The sequence below is a fragment of the Schistocerca serialis genome, chromosome 3 (assembly GCF_023864345.2).
Source record: "Schistocerca serialis cubense isolate TAMUIC-IGC-003099 chromosome 3, iqSchSeri2.2, whole genome shotgun sequence".
In the NCBI taxonomy this organism is placed as follows: Eukaryota; Metazoa; Arthropoda; class Insecta; order Orthoptera; family Acrididae; genus Schistocerca; species Schistocerca serialis.
This window is the reverse complement of record NC_064640.1, coordinates 774,749,898-774,775,349: the sequence shown is the minus strand read 5'-3', so window position 1 is coordinate 774,775,349 and position 25,452 is coordinate 774,749,898. Positions and strand designations below refer to the sequence as shown.

General features: G+C 39.4%; 1 protein-coding gene across 2 annotated transcripts in view; it reads right to left on the bottom strand.

Annotated features, from left to right (window-relative positions):
• Positions 1–711: 711 nt before the first annotated feature.
• LOC126470621 (1-phosphatidylinositol 4,5-bisphosphate phosphodiesterase eta-2-like) overlaps positions 712–25,452 on the bottom strand; it is a 420,296-nt gene continuing 395,555 nt past the window's right edge. For both annotated transcript variants that reach the window (XM_050098579.1, XM_050098580.1), the window contains exons 13-16: positions 17,345–17,489; positions 12,992–13,152; positions 12,734–12,883; positions 712–1,324 (exon numbers count right to left, since the gene is read on the bottom strand). In XM_050098579.1, the coding sequence (XP_049954536.1) occupies positions 1,233–1,324; positions 12,734–12,883; positions 12,992–13,152; positions 17,345–17,489 (548 nt within the window). In that variant the 3' untranslated portion in view covers positions 712–1,232. The remainder of the gene's footprint in view (positions 1,325–12,733; positions 12,884–12,991; positions 13,153–17,344; positions 17,490–25,452) is intronic.

Below are 25,452 nucleotides of genomic sequence, written 5' to 3'. Positions count from 1 at the left end.
TCCATCACTCATGAAGTACAGAGTCATTTTCTGAGGAGCTTCTCCAAACAGCATTAAGCTACTCACAATGAAAAAAGAATCATGAGAATCATAGAAGGAACCACTCTTCTGTGCCTACACGTATATAAAAACTGTAGCATTCATAAAACAGTATGCAATTGAAAATCTCACATTCTTCTTCAAAAATGAAGATGTGCACACATACTACAGGCCAAAGAATGGATCTCTATATAGACTGAACAAAAACTAAGCTCTGCCAAAATGTTGTTCCACATCTTGCAAAAAATATATTTAAAAAATTACTGAATAACAAATAGCAAGTAAACAGCAGTGCAGGATTTAAAGCTGCAGTAATTGACCATTGCTTCTATAGACTGAAAGAGTTCTTTAAAAAATAATAATGTACCAATACCAATAATAATGTACCAGTATTGTGTATTGAAACAGTAGTAGAATTGTAACCACTGAACCAGTACTAATAATAATGTACCAATAAAATGTATTGTAACTACGTATTTATGATGTTTTGTAATGGTAGAAACAGTATTGTGATAAAAGATGTTCAGCATTTTACTGTTCATTCTATGTAACCACAAGATCTCATAGATGAAAAAACAAATAACCATGCCTTTCTTCCAGCAAATGTCTGTCATAGGTCACTAGAACAATGGAAAATGATTGGGAATCTTATTTGAATACTCAGTAAAAACATTGTTGTTACATTGTTTTAATGAGATTTTCCATAAATTTACATTTTTATTATTGAAAGCAATACAAATGTACAAAATAGATCCTTACAAAACTTTTACATATTCTTTATTTTGGAAAATTCTACATAAATATCATTACAATTTTTTTTTACAAAATGAGGAGTTTTATATCAGTACAAAACATACAAAAGCCTGCAGAATAACAAGAGTATGAACTGCAGTAGCTGCCCAGAAAATCAGACATGTGTACAAAGAAATAATTGTAGTACACTTCAAAATGTATATAAAAATTTCCAAGCGCACAACAACATTTTGAAATATCCATAAGGCTCTCTATGTCTACTAGCTGGTACACTCAGTGTAAGCAGAAATGACTGTCATCAGTTTTAGAAAGCAGCATCTGCATTCAACACATACAACTTAATGTGCTAGTACAACTATATCCTATATTTACCAAATGCAATATATTTCACTGCACGTTGCTCTCACTGTGTGCTATAGTTGAATTCAGTATTTGCATTTCTATGTGGCCTCTTTAATGGACACATGTACAAAAAGTGAAGCAGGTGAAACATAATTCAGCTCATAATCCATTAAGTAAACATGCCTGTATCCTGAAAATAAAACAGTATTAGTTGTAGGATGGTGCACACAGTAATACCAAGCATATATTTGATTACCAGACACTAAATTAGCATATGGTTTTAGATTGAAATTAAAAACTGGGCTACAAAAATTAATTCAGTGTGGTCTTATTCTGAAATAAAACCTTGGCAGGTATTCAGGCCATAAGCTGGCAGCCCACCAGGACACTTGAGGGCTGTGGCCTGATAACCCACACCACCAAAAAATTCAAACCACAGAAACTAAAAGGAGGTCTTATAATGTCTGCTGTCTTTTCAGTGAGTATTTAGGAGAAAAGTGTGACATGCTATCCCTGCTTTGAGTAGATGCAACAAGGTACAAGTACTTTATCCGACAGATACATTGTTACAGCATCTCAATAATGGCTGAAACGAGCCCAGTAAAGACTGCTCATTTTCATGTAACTATCAGTTGTAACCTAACAGCTACAATCCAGTCTATATTGTGTGCAAACAATTTTCTTTCTGGTTTCGTTATGTAATTTATGAAGTGTGTTGCTGTCTCTTGAGATGACATGTTTCTTGTAATAAGTCACTGAACTTGTCATTACATATCTATGCCATACATTGATATCTATTTTATCGTTATGAATGTTTAAACCGTGAGTATGTATTGCAATCTGAAAGTAAGCTGTGAGTGTTATAAGAAAGACAAGAAGGAATTGCTACCGTGTATCTGGTAAAGTTGGAATACGTTTTTTTTACAAAAAATTGTTCATAAATTTGATCAGTGCTAATGAAAATAAATCATCTTAATTACATACCTAAATTGGTATTAAAACATTTGCAGTCTGAAACTACAAGTTTTATAAGATGCATTAAAAGGCAGCGAATCTCCCCAAATTTAAGTATTGTGTCTTGACATTCACAAGTAATAAGTTGAATGTAGCTGCAGTATGTAGCATAGAATAGACAAACTTTGAAGACCCTTTGGTGTGTGTGTGTGTGTGTGTGTGTGTGTGTGTGTGTGTGTAAATGTTACTCAAGTGAACACCCAATGTGAACAGTAACTTCCTGGAGATGATGATTTCATCAATGCTTAAGAAAACAAAAAGAAAATTCAAAGGGAAATAAATATGCTATTCAATGTTACAATAAGTAAAATCTTTTTCTTACATCACAATGAAACAAAATAGAAGGAAAATTAAAAGAGCCTTGAGACAATTCTTCAGCTTTTATTATGAGCACTCTGGAAAGTTTAATTACCTTTTGGTTTATGACTGATGAGTAATTTTAGGGAGACTACAGAAGTATATGTAATGTTCCACCCCTACATCAGAGAAAAGGCACCTGACAACTCTTAGGAGAGATGTCTGGCATAACAGAGGAAGGGCAGGGGTGAGGATTACATAAGAGAGAGCAGAAATTTTATGCATTCAGATGATGCAGATAAAATCACTAGCAAAGCTGTGTCTTTTATTATCTTTGACCCCACAATCTCATTTCAGTTTCCGCACCAACACAAATCTAACACACAGTAAATTAATTAGGAACACTTTCTTGGATGGCAAAAACTGCAAACTACAGGAAGCAACAGACATCAAACCTACCATATAAGAACTTTTTCATGGAAATGAAGCATCCATTTTCAGTCAAAATACATTTTAGGCAAACTGATAAGGGAACACAGAATGGTGAAATTTACATTGCCTGGAAGGTACTGCTGGCCAGTGCGGCTGTGCGGTTCTAGGCGCTTCTGTCTGGAACCGCGTTACCGCTACGGTCGCAGGTTCGAATCCTGCCTTGGGCGTGGATGTGTGTGCTGTCCTTAGGTTAGTTAGGTTTAAGTAGTTCTAAGTTCTAGGTGACTGATGACCACAGATGTTAAGTCCCATAGTGCTCAGAGCCATTTGAACCTAGAAGGTACTAGAAAATGGAGAAAACAAGTTCTTCTTCAGCATTTCAAAGGAGAACATGGGAAACATAACTATTGCTATTGGAGAGAGTTATAAAAACTGAACGTTTTTAGTCCCAAATGTTGTTTTTGGTCTAATTTTTGCAGTTTTATCATTAAGAAACTTCCTGGAGCTGACAATTTGAATAAAGCTTAAGGAAAGAAAAAGAAAGTTCATAGGACAATAAATATGCTATTCAGTGTTACAATAAGGAAAATCTTTGTCTTATGCATGCAGCTTTGATATTTGCAGTTTTGACACTTCTTAAAAGTTGTTAGAAAGTATTGCATTTCCCTGTTTTGGTTTATGGTAATAGATGTTCAAAATGCTTCCTGTCTTGCTGTAAGCACAGCTGTGCTCCACTTTGTACACTTTAAGTATTCCAGAGCATCTCTGCATCTGGGAATGACTAGCATGCTTCCATAATTTTATCTTTCATACCATATCACACTGTAGGATGCTGCTGATAGACAATGTTTTCAATGCATCCGAAAAAGATATAATCAGGGGGAATTGAATTTGACAACTGTGGCCAACTCATTTGCTCTCTTCTAACGAACCACTAAACAAGAAAATTTTGATTCAAGGAATGCCTTACCACCAAGGAGAATATGCTGGATAACTATCTTCTTGCAACCACATTAGAAACAGTGTCACTAGCAGAACAACTACTACCGACTCTGTTAGTAACACTCATCATTTAATAGGTCCTCAAAAGACTAATTTCCAGTAACTTTATCATGAATAAGTCTACACCATCTATTTGTGCTCCAGATGTGATGGTTGTTTTGCTTCCGTAACCAGAGAGTATTTCCTTCTGACTAGCACAGAAGATAATGGATATTTACGTCATCATTAGATTTGAAAGTGGCTTCATCAGTCCAAAGCATGATAGTTGTGAACTCCAGGTTTTGATTTAGGAACCAAGAGCAGCAACTGATTCTTGTCTGTAAATTATCTTCATTCACGATGAACATGGAAGTGATATGGACATAAACAACGAGAATTGTCCACACAGTACTTCTTTTCATCGCCGAGTCATATGTCACTCTTCAAGTAGAAAGAGATGGACTGAGATTTACTGCAGCAAGAATATCTGCACATCTGTCATCTTTAAAACATCTTCTGACATACTAATTACAATTGTGGGTCAGCTGCAGCTGGCCTCATTGCAAATCTGTGCCTCTAGTGACCAAAAAACATTTCATCGCTAGTTCAGAAGACTTTGATATTTCACTGGATAAACTGTTTCTGCTTCCATATAATTCTGGTCACATTCTCCAGATACCATAGGCTCTTTGTTAGAATATACCATTACTGAATTAATAAAATATACAGACTGAAAACCACCACAGAAACCTCAGACACTATACCACCAAGTTGTCTCTTATTAGATGATAGTAGTGGCACTAGCACTTAGCAAAGGCAGGTTATGCTATCTAGCACCAACAGTTCTCAATAGCTTTGGTTGAGTGGTGCGTCATGGTTAGAAGTTGTGAATTCCCAGAAAGACATGGAATGCTTTCTATGATTCTATTTTGTTTTGTAACCTTACATGCTAAAAAATGGTAAAAATAAATTGAACCGAAATTTAAACAAACTGCTACGAAAAGTTTCATTATCTTTTAGTTTATGATAGATCTGTAATTCTGGAAAGACTATGTAAGTACTGTTTACAATCATTTGTTTGTGAGATTCAGTATTACTACTATAATCTCTGTTGGTGTTTAAACATTCGAACCTCATGTATCTTTTTATACATGCTTTAGTTTGTAAGCTACATGACCATTTAGATATGGTTATCACTGAAATAATCTGACAAGTTCTACATCCTAGTGATACACGCACATCAAGGATCTATGCAACATGAAAATAAACAAACAAAAATAAATAATGCATAAAATAATGTTTCACTCCTACACATTGTTGAAGGGAAGTGGTATTTGGTTTCAGCTAATAAGGGATGGTGCAGGGGCAGGGATGGGAATCAGAGAAATAACTGATTGGGAAGGTATCACACTCATAAAATCGAAAAGATGACTTTACCATCCATTAAGCTGGAATCAGTTTTTGTAACAATGAGAGAGCTAAACATGTGTGCAGTCTTGGGGTCAATACTAGGCACATAATATTTTTATTTTTTTGTTTTTGTTTGCACCAAAATTTGTTGGTGTATATGACCAAAATAAGTGACAACATTGAATTTTGGTTAGATACTGGACTGTGGTTGCAAATGTTCAACAGATTTGCCTATTCAGAGTGAAGATTGGTCATTATTTTACTATTCTTTTTTCTCTCTTTCCACTCACAAGTATACGGAAAGGATACTGATCTATTTTTATATGATATATTCTAAGCAGACTTTATATACACTCATTCACTCAATGTCTTGCATTTAACAAATGTGATGGTGGCAGCTGATACTTCATGCTGTGTTTAGACCTGTTCAGTCACAGTCCAGTGCTTGAAGCGAACACCTACTGATATTGTAGTATTCATCAATGATATGTTTATCTTTGTTGCTCATTAGATGAACATTGCAAATTATTTACGATCTGTGTAAATGCACTATCACCATTATGAAGGCAGCGTGCAACAAATGTCAAACTGACATAAAGTTTAATACTTACTTGGCTATGCAAATGATTAGCATTTCATTTCAACTGTGCAAATTAGGTAAATATAATGCCATCTATAAGGGGCAATGAAACCAAGACAGTTGGAAAAAAATAAGTAAACTGTTTATTATTTCAAAAGTAATCACCATAATTGTCACTGCATTTATCCCATTGTGAGACAAGATGGTCAGTGCCTTCATGGAAAAATGTTTGCGGTTGCCTAAGGAACCATGATCGTACCCAGACATGCACCTCTTCATCCGAAGCAAACTGATATACATAAATGTCTTTTCAGGGCTCCAAATATATGGAAATCACATGGGGAGGGAACAGATCTGAACAGATAATGTTTAATGGCTTCGCAGCAAAACTTCTGCAGCATAGTCAAACAACTTAGGCAACACAAGTGTATGTACTCTATGTATGACCAGGGTGAGCAGCAATTTATGGCTGTTTGGTGATGGCACTGTGGTGTATAGGAAGGTGTCATCTTTGAGTGGCTGTAGAAATATACAAAATTACTTAGAAAAATGTAAGTTAATGCAGATGAGTAGGAAAAACAGTCCTGTAACATTGAAATTTATCATTAGTGGGGTGCAGCTTGACACTGTTATTTTGATTAAATATGTACATGTAACATTGCAAAGCAATATGAAGTGGAATGAGAATGTCAGTTTGGTAATAGGGAAGGTGAATGCTTGACTTTGTTTTATTGGGAGAATTTCAGGAGGGTGTATAACAAGACAGTGAATAGAACACTAGTGTGATCTATTCTTGAGTACTGTTTGAGTGTTTGGGATCTCCACCAGGTCAGATTAAAGGAAGACATCAAAGAAATTCAGAGGCAGGCTGATAATTTGTTACCGATAGGTTTGATCAGTATGCAACTATTACGGAGATGCTCCATGAACTCAAATGGGAATGATACTTTCTGGCAGATTAAAACTGTGTGCCCGACCGAGACTCGAACTCGGGACCTTTGCCTTTCGCGGGTAAGTGCTCTACCATCTAAGCTACCAAAGCACGACTCTTGCCCGGTCCTCACAGCTTTACTTCTGCCAGTATCTTGTCTCCTACCTTCCAAACTTTACAGAAGCTCTCCTGCAAACCTTGCAGAACTAGCACTCCTGAAAGAGAGGATACGGCGGAGACATGGCTTAGCCACAGCCTGGAGGATGTTTCCAGAATGAGATTTTCACTCTGCAGCGGAGTGTGCGCTGATATGAAACTTCCTGGCAGATTAAAACTGTGTGCCTGACAGAGACTTGAACTCGGGACCTTTGCCTTTCACGGGCAAGTGCTCTACCATCTGAGCTGTGCTTCGGTAGCTCAGATGGTAGAGCACTTGTCCACGAAAGGCAAAGGTCCCGAGTTCAAGTCTCGGTCGGGTACACAGTTTTAATCTGCCAGGAAGTTTCATATCAGCGCACACTCCGCTGCGGAGTGAAAATCTCATTCTGATCAAATGGGCATGCCTGACGAGAACACAATGCTATTTCTGCAAGGCATTATTGCCCAGATTTAGAGAACCAGCATTTGAGGCCAACTGCAGAACAACTCTACTTTCACCAATGTACATTTTGAATAAGGACCATAGAGATAACATGCAAGAAATTAGGGATTGTACAGACACTTTTAGACAGTTATTTTTTGCTTTCTCTATTTGTGACTGGAATAGGAGAGGAAATGACTATCAGTGAAACATAGTACTCTCCCCATGCATCGTACAGTTGTTTGCAGAGTATGTATGTAGCTGTAGATGCAGTTAACACTGAAAATTGATTTGTCTGAAATCTAGAAAAGTTCTTAGTCTCATTTATGTGCCTTCCAATGAGTCAGTGGCACTACTGCTTCATACATTGCTTCCTTCATTCCTTAAATTATTTACAGTCTTGCAACAGTTATAGGTATTACAGTCAAGAAAACAAATGTTTCATAAAACATTTTGACAACTGACCACACTTTCTCACTACCACATAAATATATTCTTAGTCTGCACTGGTGAATAACACAAGAAGTTAGTTGCTGGAAATTATAGTTTTAGTGAATCATGAACCTTGCCATTGGTGGGGAGGCTTGCATGCCTCACTGATACAGATAGTCGTACCATAGGTGCAACCACAGTGGAGGGGTATCTGTTGAGAGGCCAGCCAAAAGTGTGGTTCCTGAAGTGGGGCAGCAGCCTTTTCAGTAGTTGCAGGGGCAACAGTCTGGATGATTGACTGATCTGGCTTGTAACATCAACCAAAACAGCCTTGCTGTGTTGGTACTGTGAACAGCTGAGAGCAAGGCAAAACTACAGCTGTAATTTTTCCCGAGGACGTGCAGCTCTACTTTGTGGTTAAATGATGATGGCATCCTCTTGCATAAAATATTCCAGAGATAAAACAGTCCTCCATTTGGATCTCTGGGCAGGGACTACTCAGGAGGATGTCATTATCAGGAGAAACAAAACTGGCGTTCTATGGATCGGAGCACAGAATGTCAGATCTCTTAATGAGGCAGGTAGGTTAGAAAATTTAAAAAGGACATTGGATAGATTTAGGTTAGGTATAGTGGGAATTAGTGGAGTTTGGTGGCAGGAGGAACAGGACTTTTGATCAGGTGAACAAAGAGTTCATATGCCAATTAGCTCGGCAGATGAGGAGAAGATTGAGGAAATGCATGATGAGATAAAAGAAATTATTCAGATAGTTACGGGAGATGAAAATTTAACAGTCATGGGGGACTGGAATTTGATAGTAGGAAAAGGAAGAGAAGGGAAAATAGTAGGTGAATATGGACTGGGGGAAAGGAATGAAAGAGGAACGCGCCAGGTCAAAGTTTGAACAGAGCATAATTTAATCAGAGCTAACACTTGGCTTAAGAATCGTGAGAGAAAGCTGTATATGTGGAAGAGACCTGGATACACCAGAAGGTTTCAGATTGACTATATAATGCTTAGACAGAGATTTAGGAACCAAATTTTAAATTGTAAGACATTTGCAAGGGTAGTTGTGGATTCTGATCTCAATTTATTGGTTAAGAACTGCAGATTAAAACTGAAGAAACTGCAAAAAGATAGGAATTTGAGGAGATGGGACCTGGATAAACTGAAAGAACCAGAGGTCCTAGAGGGTTTCAGAGGGAGCATTAGGGAACGATTGATAAGAGGAGGGGGAAGGAATACAGTAGAAGAAGAATGGGTAGCTTTGAGAGCTGAAATAGTGAAGACATCAAAGGATCAAGTAGGTATAATGCCAAGGGATAATAGAAATCCTTGGGTAATGCAAGAGATATTGAATTTAATTAAGGAAAGGAGAAAATATAAAAATGCAATAAATGAAGCAGGAGAAAGGGAATACAAACATATAAAAAATGAGATTGAGAGGAAGTGCACAATTGCTAACCAGGAATGGCTAGAGGACAACTGTAAGTATGTAGAAACATGTATCAGTAAAATTGATACTGCCTACAGGAAAATTAGAGTGACCTTTGGATAAAAGAGAACCACCTGTATGAATATCAAGAGCTCAGATGTAAAACCAGTCCTAAGCAAAGAAGAGAAAGCAGGAACATGGAAGGAGTATCTAGAGGGTCTGTACAAGAGAGATGTACTTGAGGGCAATGTTATGGAAATGGAAGAGAATGTAGAGGAAGATGAGAAGGGAAACTTGATAGAGATGGGATATATGATACTGTATGAAGAATTTGACAAAGCGCTGAAAGACTTAAGTTGAAACAAGTCCCAGGGAATAGACAACATTCCGTTAGAGCTACTGATAGACTTGGGAGAGCCAGCCCTGACAAAACTCTTCCATCTGGTGAGCAAGATGTATGAGACAGGTGAAACCCCTCAGACTTCAAGAACAATATAATAATCCCAATTCCAAAGAAAGCAGGTGCTGACATGTGTGAAAATTACCAAACTATCAGTTTAATATGACACAGATGGAAAATATTAACATGAATCCTTTACAGAAGAATGGAAAAACACTGATAGAAGCCAACCTTGGGTAAGATGTGTTTGGATTCCGAAGAAATGTAGGAGCACGCAAGGCAATACTGACCCTACGACTTCTCATAGAAGATAGGTTAAAGAAAGGCAAACCTATGTTTGTAGCATTTGCAGACTTAGAGAAAGCTTTTGACAATGTTGATTGGAATACCCTCTTTCAAATTCTAAAAGTGGCAGGGGTAAAATACATGGAGCAAGAGGCTATTTATAACTTGTGTAGAAACCAAATGGCACTTATAAGGGTCGAGGGCATGAAAGAGAAGCAGTGGTTGAGAAGGGAGTGAGATAGGATTGTAGCTTATCCCCAATGTTATTCAATCTGCATACTGAGCAAGCAGTAAAGGAGACAAAAGAAAAATTTGGATTAGGAATTAAAGCCAAGGGAGAAAAAAATAAAAACTTCGAGGATTGCCAGTGACATTGTAATTCTGTCAGAGACAGCAAAGGACTTGGAAGAGCAGTTGAATACACTCCTGGAAATGGAAAAAAGAACACATTGACACCGGTGTGTCAGACCCACCATACTTGCTCCGGACACTGCGAGAGGGCTGTACAAGCAATGATCACACGCACGGCACAGCGGACACACCAGGAACCGCGGTGTTGACCGTCAAATGGCGCTAGCTGCGCAGCATTTGTGCACTGCCGCCGTCAGTGTCAGCCAGTTTGCCGTGGCATACGGAGCTCCATCGCAGTCTTTAACACTGGTAGCATGCCGCGACAGCGTGGACGTGAACCGTATGTGCAGTTGACGGACTTTGAGCAAGGGCGTATAGTGGGCATGCGGGAGGCCGGGTGGACGTACCGCCGAATTGCTCAACACGTGGGGCGTGAGGTCTCCACAGTACATCGATGTTGTCGCCAGTGGTCGGCGGAAGGTGCACGTGCCCGTCGACCTGGGACCGGACCGCAGCGACGCACGGATGCACGCCAAGACCGTAGGATCCTACGCAGTGCCGTAGGGGACCGCACCGCCACTTCCCAGCAAATTAGGGACACTGTTGCTCCTGGGGTATCGGCGAGGACCATTCGCAACCGTCTCCATGAAGCTGGGCTACGGTCCCGCACACCGTTAGGCCGTCTTCCGCTCACGCCCCAACATCGTGCAGCCCGCCTCCAGTGGTGTCGCGACAGGCGTGAATGGAGGGACGAATGGAGACGTGTCATCTTCAGCGATGAGAGTCGCTTCTGCCTTGGTGCCAATGATGGTCGTATGCGTGTTTGGCGCCGTGCAGGTGAGCGCCACAATCAGGACTGCATACGACTGAGGCACACAGGGCCAACAGCCGGCATCATGGTGTGGGGAGCGATCTCCTACACTGGCCGTACACCACTGGTGATCGTCGAGGGGTCACTGAATAGTGCACGGTACATCCAAACCGTCATCGAACCCATCGTTCTACCATTCCTAGACTGGCAAGGGAACTTGCTGTTCCAACAGGACAATGCACGTCCGCATGTATCCCATGCCACCCAACATGCTCTAGAAGGTGTAAGTCAACTACCCTGGCCAGCAAGATCTCCGGATCTGTCCCCCATTGAGCATGTTTGGGACTGGATGAAGCGTCGTCTCACGCGGTCTGCACGTCCAGCACGAACGCTGGTCCAACTGAGGCACCAGGTGGAAATGGCATGGCAAGCCGTTCCACAGGACTACATCCAGCATCTCTACGATCGTCTCCATGGGAGAATAGCAGCCTGCATTGCTGCGAAAGGTGGATATACACTGTACTAGTGCCGACATTGTGCATGCTCTGTTGCCTGTGTCTATGTGCCTGTGGTTCTGTCAGTGTGATCATGTGATGTATCTGACCCCAGGAATGTGTCAATAAAGTTTCCCCTTCCTGGGACAATGAATTCACGGTGTTCTTATTTCAATTTCCAGGAGTGTAGAATGAACAGTATCTTGAAAAGAGGATATAAAATTAACATCAACAAAAGCAAACTGAGAATAATGGAATGTAGTCGAATTAAATCAGGTGATGTTGAGGGAATTAGATTAGGAAATGAGACACTTCAAGTAGTAGATGAGTTTCGCTATTTGGCAGCAAAATAACTGCTGATGCTTGAAGTAGGGAGGATATAAAATGTAGACTGTCAATGGCAAGAAAGGCATTTCCGAGGAAGAGGAATTTGCTAAAATCGAGTACAGATTTAAGTGTCAGGAGGTCTTTTCTGAAAGTATTTGTATGGAGTGTAGCCCTCTATGGAAGTGAAACATGGATGATAAACAGATTAGATAAGAAGAGAAAAGAAGTTTTTGAAATGTGGTGCTACAGAAGAATGCTGAAGATTAGATGGGTATATCATGTAACTAATGATGAGGTAATGAATAGAATTGGGGAGAAGAGAAATTTGTGGTACAACTTGACTAAAAGAAGGGATCAGTTGGTAGGACACATTCTGAGGCAATAAGGGATCATCAATTTAGTACTGGAGGGAAGCACGGGGGGTAAAAATTGTAGAGGGAGACCAAGAGATGAATACAGTAATCAGATTGAGAGGGATGTAGGTTACTGTAGTTACTCGGAGATGAAAAGGCTTGTACAGGATAGCATAGCATGGAGAGCTGCAGCAAACCACTCTTTGGACTGAAGACCGCAACAACAACACATATTGTTTTACCAAAACTATCTAAATAACTTGAGGCAAAATTTGTATTTAATATTTATTAAAATTTACTTCATTTGAATGTTTGAGAAATTTAAAAAAATGTAATATATTAATTGTTGGTTTCAAGAAATAAAAATGAGAATTAGTTGAAAAACTAGAATGTATCTTAAGAAAAACCAGAGATTACTCTCCCTGCTATCTAGTACACCAATGTTACACAATTATAAAGCTGTAATATTTGAATGGAGTTCCATACCTTCCATTACGCTGTTAAATGGGAGTGCATAACTTCCAAGAAATGCATCTTTTCCTGTACTATTCATATCCTTCACAATGAACTGCACCATAGCAAGCTCAGGCATTCTTACCACAAAATACATTCTACAGTTCCACCTTGGATTGAAACCTATGAACAAAATGTCTTTATATAGGCACAGATTACAAAATATGAGATATATTCAGATATACATTCCAGTCTGATGTTTTTCTGTCAATAAAATATTAATAGGCGTACCATTGTCTCTTACAGGATCTGTTTTTTGTTTCTGAATATCAAGAGGATGTCCCAGTATTTTTACTTTGACATAGGGATCAACTATTTCTCCTTCTGAGTCTTGGCCAGGCTTAGGAATGTGCTGCCCACTTATGACAGTCAGTGTGAGGTACTTGGGTTTGCTGAAAAAGATTAGAAATATGTTAAGAAAGCACAAAATTAACTAATTACTATGATCTCAAAATGTATGTGATGAAAACAAGCAGTTTTGTATGTATGCATATTTATGATTTTCTCTGATAAGTACACCATTATCATTAACGAATTTGATTGTGGAACAGAACACACTGGTGCGACCTGCACAATTTTCCAATCTGTAGGTACAGATCTATCGGTGAGTGAGTGGTTGTATATGATTGCTAAGTAGGGAGCTATTGTATCAGCGTAATCTGAAAGGAACCTAATCGGTATACAATCTGGACCTGAAGACTTGCCCATATCAAGCGATTTGAGTTGCTCCGCAACCCCTAAGGTATCTACTTCTAAGAAACTCATGCTAGCAGCTGTTCGTGTTTCAAATTCTGCAATATTCCATTCGTCTTCCCTGGTGAAGGAATTTCAGAAAACTGCATTCAATAACTCCACTTTAGCGGCACAGTCGTCGGTAACAGCACTGTGCAGCAAAGGTATTGACTGCGTCTTGCCGCTTGTGTACTTTATATACGACCAGAATTTCTTCCGATTTTCTACCAAATTTTGAGACAATTTTTCATTGTGGGTCCTATTAAAGGCATCTCGCATTGAAGTCTGTGCCAAATTTCGCGCGTCTGTAAATTTTAGCCAATCTTCGGGATTTCGCGTTCTTCTGAACTTCGCATGCTTTTTCCGTTGCCTCTGCAACAGCGTTCGGACCTGTTGTGTGCACCACAGGGGATCTGTTCCATCTCTTACCAATTTATGAGGTATGAATCTCTCAATTGCTGTTGCTACTTGCAGCTGTGAGCGAAGGGATGCCAACTCAGCCCTCATCCGAACACAGCAATCACAATCCCTGTCCATTCTAATCGATGTTGAACAACAGTTACTGAAACACTAGTCCGTGCCTAGATAACGCAAGGGAAACACGCAAAGAATGTATTAACTAACCTGTGCGAATGCCTAATGACTGTGCTACAATCTGCCTGAATTTACGATTACAGTAGCTAAAACTCGAAATTACACCTCCTATACGAAACTCACACACAATTTAAGTAAGAATCTACGAAGTAAACACTAAAGCGCGATGCTACAACTCTCAAATACTATAATATGCCCAAAATTTATGAATTAAACAGTGCAAGTACCCAAAAACACGCAAAGAAATTAAGAATTAAACTATGTAACAAATAAGTAAGCTAGGGGTATACGACTTGCTGCTGCAGCTGCTTATCCAATGGCAGCAGGGAGCACACTGGCTGTGACCAACTAACACTGGCCATTCAAAACAAAAACAGAAGACAGGCGACTACGCGAATTTACACTATTCAGGTACTAAAGCGCGATGCTACAGCTCTCAAATACTAAAATACGTCCGAAATTTATGAATTAAACACTGAAAGTACCCAAAAACACGCAAAGAAATTAAGAATTAAACTACGTAACAAATAAGTAAGCTAGGGGTATATGACTTGCTGCTGCAGCTGCTTATCCAACGGCGGCAGGGAGCACAACCGTTCACAACCACAACACTAGAAGTAGAAATAATTTCCATATAGTCAATGTGTGGTAAGACTGCTTTTTCAACAACACAGATATTATTAAACACAAATTATGTCCAAACAAATCACAGAAAGTAATAGTTCCTGACTCTTCTGCGAATACGCAAAACAAAGGATTTCTTGAGGTGGGAACCTCTTGGAAGACAGAGTACTCTGTAAGTTTGTTAAATGACCCTCACATTTTGCAAGTGAACACTGTTCATAGGTTTGGTTGTGAAGCACTGGAATACAAACCATCCTTTCAGTGCACCCGTATGCCATCAATTCATTCTCTGTAAACACAACAGTCAGTTGAATGGTGAGTGAAGACAGTTCCACATTAGTCGAACAGGCAAATCTGTGTGCTAGCCAAATGTCATCAGTAGGTATCAACAAAGTTCAATATAGAGTCCAGGAGAAAAGTACATAATGCTGAGTCACCATCAATAGACACACCATAGAGCTTGCTGTAAACATTGGTTGGTTGACATGTGAGGCCATGGTGGTCTGTGGCAACCCTTAAATCTATCATGAGTGTTTTGCCACATGACCTGGTGCCAGCAGATGTATTCTTCCACACTGCTTCTAACAACCTCACTGGATATAAGTATAGGTACATTCAGTGATTCATCAATACATCCAGTGGGTCTACAGGATGATGCACCTCTCTCTAGAGTTTAGAATGGAGGTTTATATTCTGGTGCAAAGGAATTCAAAATCCCCAAATATTAAAAAACAAAGTAAAAGAATACTTCATTGGGCACTCTTTCTACAATTTATCAGAACAGTATAACCCATATGAAAGTGTAACAGCAATGCTTGGAGAACTTAGAAATGAGAATTCTCAGAAGAAAGATGGCACAGTTCTCATGAAACACTGTCACATAAATTTGGAGAACCTGTATTTCAAGAAGGCTGTGTGAACATTCTGCTGCCGCCACCATACGAATCATGAGAATAAGATAAAAGAGATTAGCACACATACAGAGGCATATAGATAGTCATTTTTCCTTTCCTCAGTAGGTGAATGGTACATGAAAGAAAACTGCTAATATTGGTATGAATTACCCTTTGGCATGAACTGTGCAGTAGGTCATGGTATATACATATTATTTAGAGTGTGCCTGCCTGCAGTGTCATTCAATACAAGATGCTTTCTCAATTAATGTACAGTATATTTTTAATTATATAAGTAGTAACACCACTACATCAGAGAGGTTTCAGTTATCTGAGGTACTCCACTCCAATTCCAAATGCAATATTTCACAAGAATAATGCCTATCCACATTGGGTGAAGAATGTGGAAGATATCTTTGTAGAACAACAGGCATCATTGCTTCCCTTGCTCAATGAGAATGGTCTGGGATGAATTTGGTTAGCACCATATTTGTCATAGTCTTCCAATAACCATGACCCCTTTGGCTTTGTACCATGAACTATAGGTAAGGTGGGGTAAATCCGAGCAGATGGGTAAACCCAACTGCCCTCTATTTGTGAGAAACGGCAAAGTGGAGCGAATTCGCATTAGTGTTACCACATTGAGCCTTCAAAATAATGAAAATGTCACCTTGACAGCTTTGCCGCATTTGACATTTAGACACCCAAAAGACAACAAGTGGGTTTTCGATTGTTTCAATTTAATTTTTGTGCAAATTGCATCACTAGATTTACCTTATTAAATAAAATGATCGCAAAACAAATGGTAAGTGATTTTTCTAGTGCATTTAGTGACCTATTCAGTGTATGTATCATTTTTGCTGGAAATGTTGTGTAAATTGTTTCTATGTGTGTTAAATGAAACATGGCTTGGTGGGGTAAATCGGACCACATATTTTTTAACATTTATGTGTATGGAATTAGTTATTTATGTAAACAAACGGAATTTTTGTTTATTTTTAGGAAAAGGTACGAAATTACAAACGAAAGCGATATTTCCTGAGTAGTTGTTGCAATGCAAATGGGAATGTTTTACGAGCTGTCACTCATGATTTTAACATTCTGAGATCGACATTGCTGTTGCACCGCTGGGCAATGAAATTCTCTTTTTTCAATTAAAATTTACATTCAATTTACTTTCAGTACATTTAGTACTCTAAACATTGTTATTTTTCTGAATACATTTTGTTTATTTATGTAAAAAACGTAATTGCTTATCGTTATTTCCCAAAAAAAAACGTTCATTTAGAACTATTTCTGTGCAAAATCAGCAAAACAAATAGGGGGTCGGATTTACCCCACCATTTCTGCAAATGGCAAAAATGGACGTATCTTAAAATACAGCTATCTCAAAAACTATTGATGGTATAACAAAAATATTTTGCAAACAGCTGCTCCTTTATATTACCTATAACTTAACATATATAACATTAAGATCCAACCTCAGATAAGCATTTTATAGCCACAAGAAATTACTAGGCCGGATTTACCCCACCTTACCCTATGGTGGCTTCACATATCCTGAATACTCAGAGTAAATGATCATGTACAGTTCAGTAATTATAATCATCTGTTTATTGTCATGTACCCAACTTTTGTTATAAAATATGTTTCAGTCCCATGCATCCTTCTCTATGCTGCTCCCATGTATCTTTCTCTATGCAGCAGTTTTCACAAATTTTACTATATCTGTGACACTCACCTTCCACTGTAAACCATTTCAGGATCATATCCAACATCCTTCCTGAGATAAATAGGTTTCAGGACGTATCCACAGGCACCATTCTGTCGGAATTTGGCTTCATTGTGAAACATTGGCTTTCCTGCACTCTGATAGTTTAGGGCAACTGCAAAAAGCAAAAATCTAAAACCAGCGAAGTTAATCACCTGTAGGAGACATCATTGGCAATCTTTGTGCTATTTTTGAAATCATATCAAGATCCAACTGATAATTTATGCAGAATTTTTAGATAGTACAGAAGAAGGTTGATATGCTGCAGATCCAGGTATAATATGGTATAAAGTAAGTCCCCCAAAACAAAATTCCATTTATGAACTATTTTTGCATTCTCAGTGCATTTTACAAACTAAAAAAAATCTTATTACACTCTGAATGTAGCCTTTCTGCAGTAAAATTTACTGTTGCAACCCCCAAGTGCTCTAAGCAATAACCAAAATAGGTAGACATAATTAAACTCAACCTTTGGTTTGTCTTATCAGCATATCAAGATTGCTGCTTGACAGAATGCATTGACTGTGAGAAACTCAGCTTGCCCTTTTCTCACATGATGTCCTGAAAATAATGGATAAAGGCCAACAGGTAGATTCCATATTCCCAAATTTCCAGAAAGTGTTTCACATGGTGCCCTATTGCAGACTGTTAATGAAGGTATGAGCATACAGAACATGTTCCCTGGATGTGTCAGTGACTTGAAGACTCCTTATGTAATAGAACCCAGTACATTATCCTCAAAGGTGAGTGTTTGTGAGAGACAAGGGTATTGTCAAGAGTACCCCAGGGAAGTGTGAAAGGAAATCACTTATTCTCTCTATACGTAAATGGTCTAACCAACAGGATGCACAGCAATCGTTGTCTGTTTGATGATGATACTGGGAAGGTGTCATCACTGAGTGACTGTAAGAGGATGCAAGATGACCTAGAAAAATTTTATAGTTGGTGTGATGAATGGCAGCTTGCTCTAAATCTAGAAAAAAATAGTTTAATGCAGATGAGCAGGAAAAACAACTAACTAATGTTTGAATACAGCATTAGTAGCACACTGCTTGACACACTCACATCAATTAAATATCTAGGCATAACATTACAAAGTGACATGAAATGGAATGAATGCATAACAATTGTAGTGAGAAAGGCAAATGGTCAACTTCAATTTATTGGGAGGATTTTTGGAAAGTGTGGTTCATCCCTAAAGGGGACTAGCGTGATTCATTCTTTAGTGTTTCTTGAGTGTTTTTGATCTCCTCTGGGTCAGATTAAAGGAAGACATTGAAGCAGTTCAGAGGAGGCCACTTTATTTATTACTGGTAGGTTCAATCAATATGCGAGTATTATTGAGGTGCTTCATGAACTCAAATGGGAATCCCTGGAAGGAAAACAACCTATTGATGAAATTTAGAGAACCGGCATTTGAAGTTGACTGCAAAATGACTATTGTGGCTTGCATGTTTACAGAGTGTGTGCAATAAAGCCATCTGGTTGGTAGCTTAAACTACATGCACCTCCCTGCAGTTGAGCTGATGAGTGCACATGGGGCAGTGTTGGAACAGCCTGCTCTGTGGTATAAGTCCTTCTTTTACACTTACTGCCGTAAAATGCCTTATTCCATCAACATGGTTTTAAAAGATGATAAGCACTGTTAATATCATCATTGTATGACTACTTCTTAAATAATTTTAGAAAATGTATAATTATTTTCTTTTTGGCAAGGCCTGCAGCATACAATGCATCATAATATGACACTTTATTATGAATGATTCCAGGCGAACTGCAAATAGTTTAATTAGTAGTGCTTCTTCCTTATGACAAACTTGTTTCAGCTATAGTGTCATTCTCATGTAAACCTGAAGATGTTACAGTTGATGAGTCAACTTAGGTTTCATCATTCATTCTTAAAGCATACCCATTTTCTCATATTTAATATTCTGAAACTATGTTTTACAAACTTGCTTTGCTGTAGAGCAACAAATTGTTCTGTAGCCAGCCTACCTCATTCATGTGGGGTGCAGGGATGAAATCCCAATAAAGTAAAACAGAAAATTTGGAAAGTGGGTCAGTCGAGTTTAATTTTGGGGGACCCTTGATTCATTTTAATGTAAGACAAACATAACTGCAAGTAGATTTTCTTCATGCAGCTATGTATATAGGCGGAAGAGGCGAGTGAAAATTTGTACCAATGCCGGGAATTAAACCTGGATCTCCTGTTTACTAGGCAGTTGCATTGGCCACTAAGCCACATTGCTACAGCAGTTCACACAGCTGCGTGGATTATCCTGGAATCTCTTGCTTCTAGATCCAAATTCTCACTGCCACCCAAGTCTACATTAAATTCCCCCTTGCATAGGAACAGAATTGCTGAGGCTCTCTATGCTCTGGAACAGCTCCTCAGAATTAAACACAAATGGTGAAACCAGCCCGAACCCCAGGTGAAGGTACTTATACAATGAAATGACACGTGGTCTCATACAGATATGATTATGTATATAGAGTGAAATAGCAAATGAAAATTTGTACCAAGACTGGGAGTCAAACCTGTGTCTCCCACTTACTAGGCAGGTGTGTTAGCCACCAAGCTACTTTGCCACAGCAGTTCACACAAGTACCGGGTGATCAAAAAATCAGTATAAATTTGAAAACTGAATAAATCACGGAATAATGTAGATAGAGGGCTACAAATTGATACACATACTTGGAATGACATGGGGTTTTATTAGAACCAAAAAAATACAAAAGTTCAATAAATGTCCAACAGATGGCGCTTCATCTAATCAGAATAGCAATAATTAGCATAACAAGGTAAGACAAAGCAAAGATGATGTTCTTTACAGGAAATGCTCAATATGTCCACCATCATTCCTCAACAGTAGCTGTAGTTGAGGAATAATGTTGTGAACAGCACTGTAAAGCATGTTCGGAGTTATGGTGAGGCATTCTACATCTACATCTACATTTATACTCCGCAAGCCACCCAACGGTGTGTGGCGGAGGGCACTTTATGTGCCACTGTCATTACTTCCCTTTTCTGTTCCAGTCGCGTATGGTTCGCAGGAAGAACGACTGTCTGAAAGCCTCCGTGCGCGCGCGAATCTCTCTAATTTTACCTTCGTGATCTCCTTGGGAGGTATAAGTAGGGGGAAGCAATATATTCAATACCTCATCCAGAAACGCACCCTCTCGAAACCTGGCGAGCAAGCTACACCGCAATGCAGAGTGCCTCTCTTGCACAGTCTGCCACTTGAGTTTGCTAAACATCTACGTAACACTATCACGGTTACCAAATAACCCTGTGACGAAATGCGCCGCTCTTCTTTGGATCTTCTCTATCTCCTCCGTAAACCCGATCTGGTACGGATCCCACACTGGTGAGCAATACTCAAGTATAGGTCGAACGAGTGTTTTGTAAGCCACTTCCTTTGTTGATGGACTACATTCTCTAAGGACTCTCCCAATGAATCTCAACCTGGTACCCGCCTTACCAACAATTAATTTTATATGATCATTCCACTTCAAATCATTCCACACGCATACTCCCAGATATTTTACAGAAGTAACTGCTACCAGTGTTTGTTCCGCTATCATATAATCATACAATAAAGGATCCTTCTTTCTATGTATTCGCAATACATTACATTTTTCTATGTTAAGGGTCAGTTGCCACTCCCTACACAAAGTGCCTACCCGCTGCAGATCTTCCTGCATTTCGCTACAATTTTCTAATGCTGCAACTTCTCTGTATACTACAGCATCATCCACGAAAAGCCGCATGGAACTTCCGACACTATCTACTAGGTCATTTATATATACTGTGAAAAGCAATGGTCCCATAACACTCCCCAGTGGCATGCCAGAGGTTACTTTAACGTCTGTAGACGCCTCTCCATTGATAACAACATGCTGTGTTCTGTTTGCTAAAAACTCTTCAATCCAGCCACACAGTTGGTCTGATATTCCGTAGGCTCTTACTTTGTTTATCAGGTGACAGTGCGGAACTGTATCGAACACCTTCCAGAAGTCAAGGAAAATAGCATCTACCTGGGAGCCTGTATCTAATATTTTCTGGGTCTCATGAACAAATAAAGCGAGTTGAGACTCACACAATCACTGTTTCCAGAGTCCATGTTGATTCCTACAGATTAGATTCTGGGTTTCCAAAAACGACATGATACTCGAGCAAAACACATGTTCTAAAATTCTACAACAGATCGACGTCAGAGATATAGCTCTATAGTTTCGCACATCTGTTCGACGACCCTTCTTGAAGACTGGGACTACCTGTGCTCTTTTCCAATCATTTGGAACCTTCCGTTCCTCTAGAGACTTGCCGTACACGGCTGTTAGAAGGGGGGCAAGTTCTTTCGCATACTCTGTGTAGAATCGAAATGGTATCCCATCAGGTCCAGTGTACTTTACTCTGTTGAGTGATTCCAGTTGCTTTTCTATTCCTTGGACACTTATTTCGATGTCAGCCATTTTTTTCGTTTGTGCGAGGATTTAGAGAAGGAACTGCAGTGCGGTCTTCCTCTGTGAAACAGCTTTGGAAAAAGGTGTTTAGTATTTCAGCTTTACGCGTGTCATCCTCTGTTTCAATGCCATCATCATCGCGGAGTGTCTGGATATACTGTTTAGAGCCACTTACTGATTTAACGTAAGACCAGAACTTCCTAGGATTTTCTGTCAAGTCGGTACATAGAATTTTACTTTCGAATTCACTGAATGCTTCATGCATAGCCCTCCTTACGCTAACTTTGACATCGTTTAGCATCTGTTTGTCTGAGAGGTTTTGGCTGCGTTTAAAATTGGAGTGAAGCTCTCTTTGCTTTTGCAGTAGTTTCCTGACTTTGTTGTTGAACCACGGTTGGTTTTTCCTGTCCCTCACAGTTTTACTCTGCAACATCAGGTAATCCCAAAGACAATAATCACACAGACCTGGGAGGCCAAGCAAGACAAAAGTGGCGGCTGAGCACATGATCATCACCAAACGACGCGTGCAAGAGATCTTTCACGCGTCAAGCAATATGGGGTGGAGCACCAACCTGCATAACATCGTACGTTCTATCAGGTGTTTATCAGCCAGGCTGGGGATGATGCGATTCTGTAACATATCGGTGTACCTCTCACCCATCACGGTAGCAGTTACAAAACCAGAATCACACATTTCCTTGAAGAAAAAAGGCCTGATAACGGTAGATGTGGTAAATCCAACCCATACCGTGACTTTCTCGTCGTGCAATGGAGTTTCCACGACAGTTCTAGGATTTTCAGTAGCCCAAATTCTGCAGTTGTGAGCGTTGACAGACCCTCAGAGTGTGAAATGAGCTTCGTCGGTCCACAACACATTACTCAACCAATCTTCATCTTCCGGCGTCTTTTGAAATGCCCACACCGCAAATGCCCTCCGCTTCACTAAATCGCCAAGTAACAGTTCATGATGCTGATGGATTTTGTATGGATAGCATTGGATGGTACACCTAAGTGTTAACCAAACAGTAGTGTATGGAATGCCGGTGCGCCGTGCGACTGCACGAGCGCTGACTTCCCCGTGCATAGATGTACCCGCTATAGTCTCCATTTCTTCCTGAACTATCTCAGCAGCATTACGCCTTGTGCTCAGTCAGCCACTACAGAGTCTATTGTCTAAACAACCCATGGCTTCGAACTTCGAAATCATTCTCGCCACAGCTGCATTTGTCAACGGACCTTTACCAGTTCGAATCCCCTTCCTATGGTGATAGGATCGTAACGCTGACCTAGCACATTCCCCATTCTGATAATACAGCCTCACTAAAAGTGCCTTTTCAGGTAATGTCAATATGCTGTGACTGATGGCGCATCTGATTCTCTCTCTCATTACAGCTCTTTTATACATGATTGTCATGCGCAGTCACTGACGTTTTGCTGTCCAGCGCCATCTGTCGGACATTTTGTGAACTTTGTTTTTTTTTCTTTTTTGGTTCTAATAGAACTCCATGTCATTCCAAGCATGTGTTTCAATTTTTACCTCTCTATCTACATTATTCCGTGGTTTATTAAGTTTTCAAATTTATACTGACTTTTTGATCACCCGGTATATGGATTACCCTAGCATACCTCCCTCCTTGATCCAAATTCTCACTGCTGCCCCACTCTGCTTAAACTGCTGTGCCAAGGTGGCTTAGTGGCTAACAAACCTGTCTAGTAAGCAGGAGACCTGGGTTTGACTCCTGTCCTCGGTACAAATTTTCACTCACCACTTCAGTCTATATACACAAAATCATATCTGTATGAGACGTGTAATGTCTCTGAAACTGTGTTATTTCCTTTATGCAGAGTGTTTCCTTGATGCAAACAATCTTATCCTTGTGATCTCTTAGTGGGCAATAAGTAGAGCGTTATAGTATATCCCTGGAGTAATCATTTAAAGCTGGTTCTTGAAACTTTGCCAACAGACTTTCTCGGGACAGTTTACATCTGTCTTCAATAGTCTGCCAGTTCAGTTCCTTCAGTATCTCTATGAAACTCTCCCGTGGACTGAACAAACCTGTGACTATTCATGCTGCCCTTCTCTGTATACATTCAATATCCCCTGTTACTCCCATCAGGTACATGTCCACATACTCTATAACCAGTCACATGAGTGATTTGTTAGCAATCTCTTTCATAGACTGATTGCACTTTCCCAATATTCTGCCAATAAATCGAAGTCTATCTCCTGCTTTACCCATGACTGAACCTATGCAATCATTCCATTACATATCCCTGCAAAGTGTTACACTCAGGTATTGGTATGAGTTTGCTGATTCCAACAGTGACTTGTTGATATAGTCATAGGATACTACATTTTTTCATTTTGTGAAGTGTAAAATTTTACATTTCTGAACATGTAGGACAAGTTGCCAATCTTTGCACCACGTTCCAACCTTGTCAAGTTCTAACTGAATATTATTGCAGCTTCTCTCCAACAGTACTTCATTATAGATAACTACATCATCTGCAAAAAGCCTGATTTTTACTATTAATATTATATGTGAGGTCATTAATATACAATGAACAGCAAGAGTCCCAACACATTTCCCTGGGGCTCACCTGAAGTTACTTCTACGTCTGACTATGACTCTCCATCCAAGATAACATGCTGTGTCCTCCTTACCTAAATGTCCTGAATCCAGTGATAAATTTCATTTGATACCCCATATAATTGTACTTTTGACAATAAGTGTAGGTGTGGTACTGAGTCAAATGCTTTATGGAAATTGAGAAATACTGCATCTACCTGACTGCCTTGATTCAATGCTTTCAGGATGTCACGTGAGAAAGGTGTGAGTTGAATTTCACATGATAAATGTTTTCAAAATCCATGCTGGTCAGCATTGAGACGGTCATTCTGTTCAAGATACCTCATTATATTTAAGCTCAGAATATGTTCCAAGATTCTACAACAAATGGACATCAAGGATATTGGATGGTAGTTCTGTGGATCAGTTCTACTACCCTCCTTGTAGATGGGTGTGACCTGTGCCTTTTTCCAAGAACTGGGCATGGTTTTTAGTTTGAGGGATCTACAATCAATTATAGTTAGAAGAGGGGCTAACTCAGCCACAAATTCAGTATAGAATCTGAGAGGGATTCCATTGGGACCTGGAGCTTTGTTCAGTTTTAATGATTTCAGCTGTTTCTCAACACCACTGACAGAAGTAATTCAGTGGTACAAAGACTAAATTGGCGCAATTCTCCTGGGTTTTCATTTGTAAAGGAAAACTTGAAAATACAGTTAAGCATTTTAGCTTTTGCTTTGCTACCCTCAATTCCAGTTTCTGTCTCATTCACTAGGGACTCCAACTTTGATGCCACTAACAGCCTTTACATACAACAAGAATTATTTGGGTTCTGCAAAAGATCACTTAACAATATTCTGCTACGGTAGTCACTGAAAGCATCATGCGTTGTTCTATTGAAAGCCAAATGGATTTCATTCAGTATCTCTATCTATAGCCCTAAGCTTTGTTTTACACCTATTATGCAGTACTCTTTGTTTCTTTAGAAATTTATTTAAAGTGGCTGTATACTATAGAGATTCCCTCCCATTATTTACTATT